This window comes from Empidonax traillii, unplaced genomic scaffold (genome assembly GCF_003031625.1).
Source record: "Empidonax traillii isolate 1590-97213 ecotype Southwest subspecies unplaced genomic scaffold, ASM303162v1 scaffold1918:size50038, whole genome shotgun sequence".
In the NCBI taxonomy this organism is placed as follows: Eukaryota; Metazoa; Chordata; class Aves; order Passeriformes; family Tyrannidae; genus Empidonax; species Empidonax traillii.
In genome coordinates this window covers 1-1,650 of record NW_020957111.1, presented here as the reverse complement: position 1 = coordinate 1,650, position 1,650 = coordinate 1, and the positions used below count along the sequence as shown (strand labels likewise).

Below are 1,650 nucleotides of genomic sequence, written 5' to 3'. Positions count from 1 at the left end.
TATAAAGGATGTTACTGGCACTTTTATCCCCAAGAAAAGTCACGCAGAAAACTCTCCTTACCCGGACAAAGCTTCCAACTGCTGGTCGAGCTCCCGAAGCCTCGCCCAGTACCCACTGGCAAGCTCTTGGTACTGCTGGATCACCAAGGTCTTCAGGTCAGGGTAAGGGCATTCCAGAGACAGCAGCTCAGCAGGAACTTCATGGAAAAGTCCATTTTTCTCCTCAAAAGAGCCCATTAATGCCTGCAATGAGGAAATGCTGCTCAGAACACTGCTCTGCATCATATTTGCTCTCTCAGGAAATTGCTAATTGAACCCATAGAGAAAAACTTACATTTGCTCTGTAGTCTTCAACCTCTCTCTCCAAAGCCAGACCTTCAAGGATAAGACCTTCCAAAACTGCCTTCTGCTGGTTCTTTACAAATTTGATCTATTTTGTGAAATAAGTTACTGTAACTTCTTCATCTTGTTACAATACGAAAGCTCTCACTTAGAAAGTCAGATTTCCAGCCCTACACTGCTACACTTGCACAGATTTCAGTGAGCAGAGATCTATACCACGGCGAGTAGAGAGGTTACAGGAAACTCTACATGTCAGTTAGTCTCAAAGTTTAACAAAAATAAATGTAAATGCTAAAAATATGGTGATAATAAATTGCAAAAACAAAGTTTAAACACCAACCCGCTGCAACATCTCAAATGAATTGATCTCAGGTTTCTGACAAGATTCTTCCAAGAGGCAACGCTGAGAGGCTTCACAAAAACGTTGCATTTCTGCCAGCTTGAGTTTCAAATCCTCCTTGAGCTGCCAGACAGGAACTACAGTGTTTGTTTGGTGAGTGTCCCGCTCCCTGGACAACTCCTGCTCTGTATCCAAACGAAACAAAGCTTTCTCAGGCACACAAAACATTACACAGCACTGCGCTCTCCAAATCTAAGCCTGTCAAGACAGGGGTTTAAAAACTCAAACAATCAATCGAGATCATTTTGACTTTAAAATAATAGTGAAGAAATTAATAAAAATTCTTACCCAAGTCCCTCAAATCCAAGAAGAAGTTGTGTTTATGGCTTTCTTCATCAAGAAAAGTCTTTATTTCTCCTTCTGCTTTTTGCCTGAAAGGTATGAACATGGATTTTACAGAAGCTTTAATTTCTTATTCATTTTATTTGCGAGAATGCTACGCCTCAAATAATCAATTAAAAAGGAGATCCCTTGCCTGGGACAGTAGGAGGTGCAGGATGTGGACATGAAGGTGGCAAGGAAGCCCCAAAGGTTGCTGTTGATCTGTGTCTGTACAGGAACAGGCACTAGGCAGGAGCAGTGTCAGTGTATCTATATATCAGTATCTATAGCAGTGTCAATAGACAGGAGCAGTGTCAGTGTATCTATATATCAGTATCTATAGCAGTGTCAATAGACAGGAGCAGTGTCAGTGTATCTATATATCAGCACCTATAGCAGTGTCAATAGACAGGAGCAGTGTCAGTGTATCTATATATCAGTATCTATAGCAGTGTCAATAGACAGGAGCAGTGTCAGTGTATCTATATATCAGTATCCATACCAGTGTCAATAGACAGGAGCAGTGTCTGTATCTATATATCAGCATCCATACCAGTGTCAATAGACAGGAGCAGTGTCAGTGTATC

General features: G+C 41.3%; 1 protein-coding gene across 5 annotated transcripts in view; it reads right to left on the bottom strand.

Moving 5' to 3' along the window:
- Positions 1 to 1,264, bottom strand: part of CCDC148 (coiled-coil domain containing 148) — a 33,021-nt gene extending 31,757 nt beyond the window's left edge. For 3 of the 5 annotated variants that reach the window (XR_003574014.1, XM_027909023.1, XM_027909026.1), the window contains exons 1-4: positions 1,031 to 1,213; positions 683 to 867; positions 335 to 430; positions 145 to 243 (exon numbers count right to left, since the gene is read on the bottom strand). Coding sequence is in view for 4 of the 5 variants with exons in the window: in XM_027909023.1 (XP_027764824.1) it covers positions 145 to 243; positions 335 to 430; positions 683 to 867; positions 1,031 to 1,130 (480 nt within the window). In the remaining variant the exon portion in view is untranslated. Of the gene's footprint in view, positions 1 to 61; positions 244 to 334; positions 431 to 682; positions 868 to 1,030 lie in introns of all 5 variants that reach the window. The other 2 variants (XM_027909025.1, XM_027909024.1) reach the window with 2 other exon arrangements.
- Positions 1,265 to 1,650: the final 386 nt, after the last annotated feature.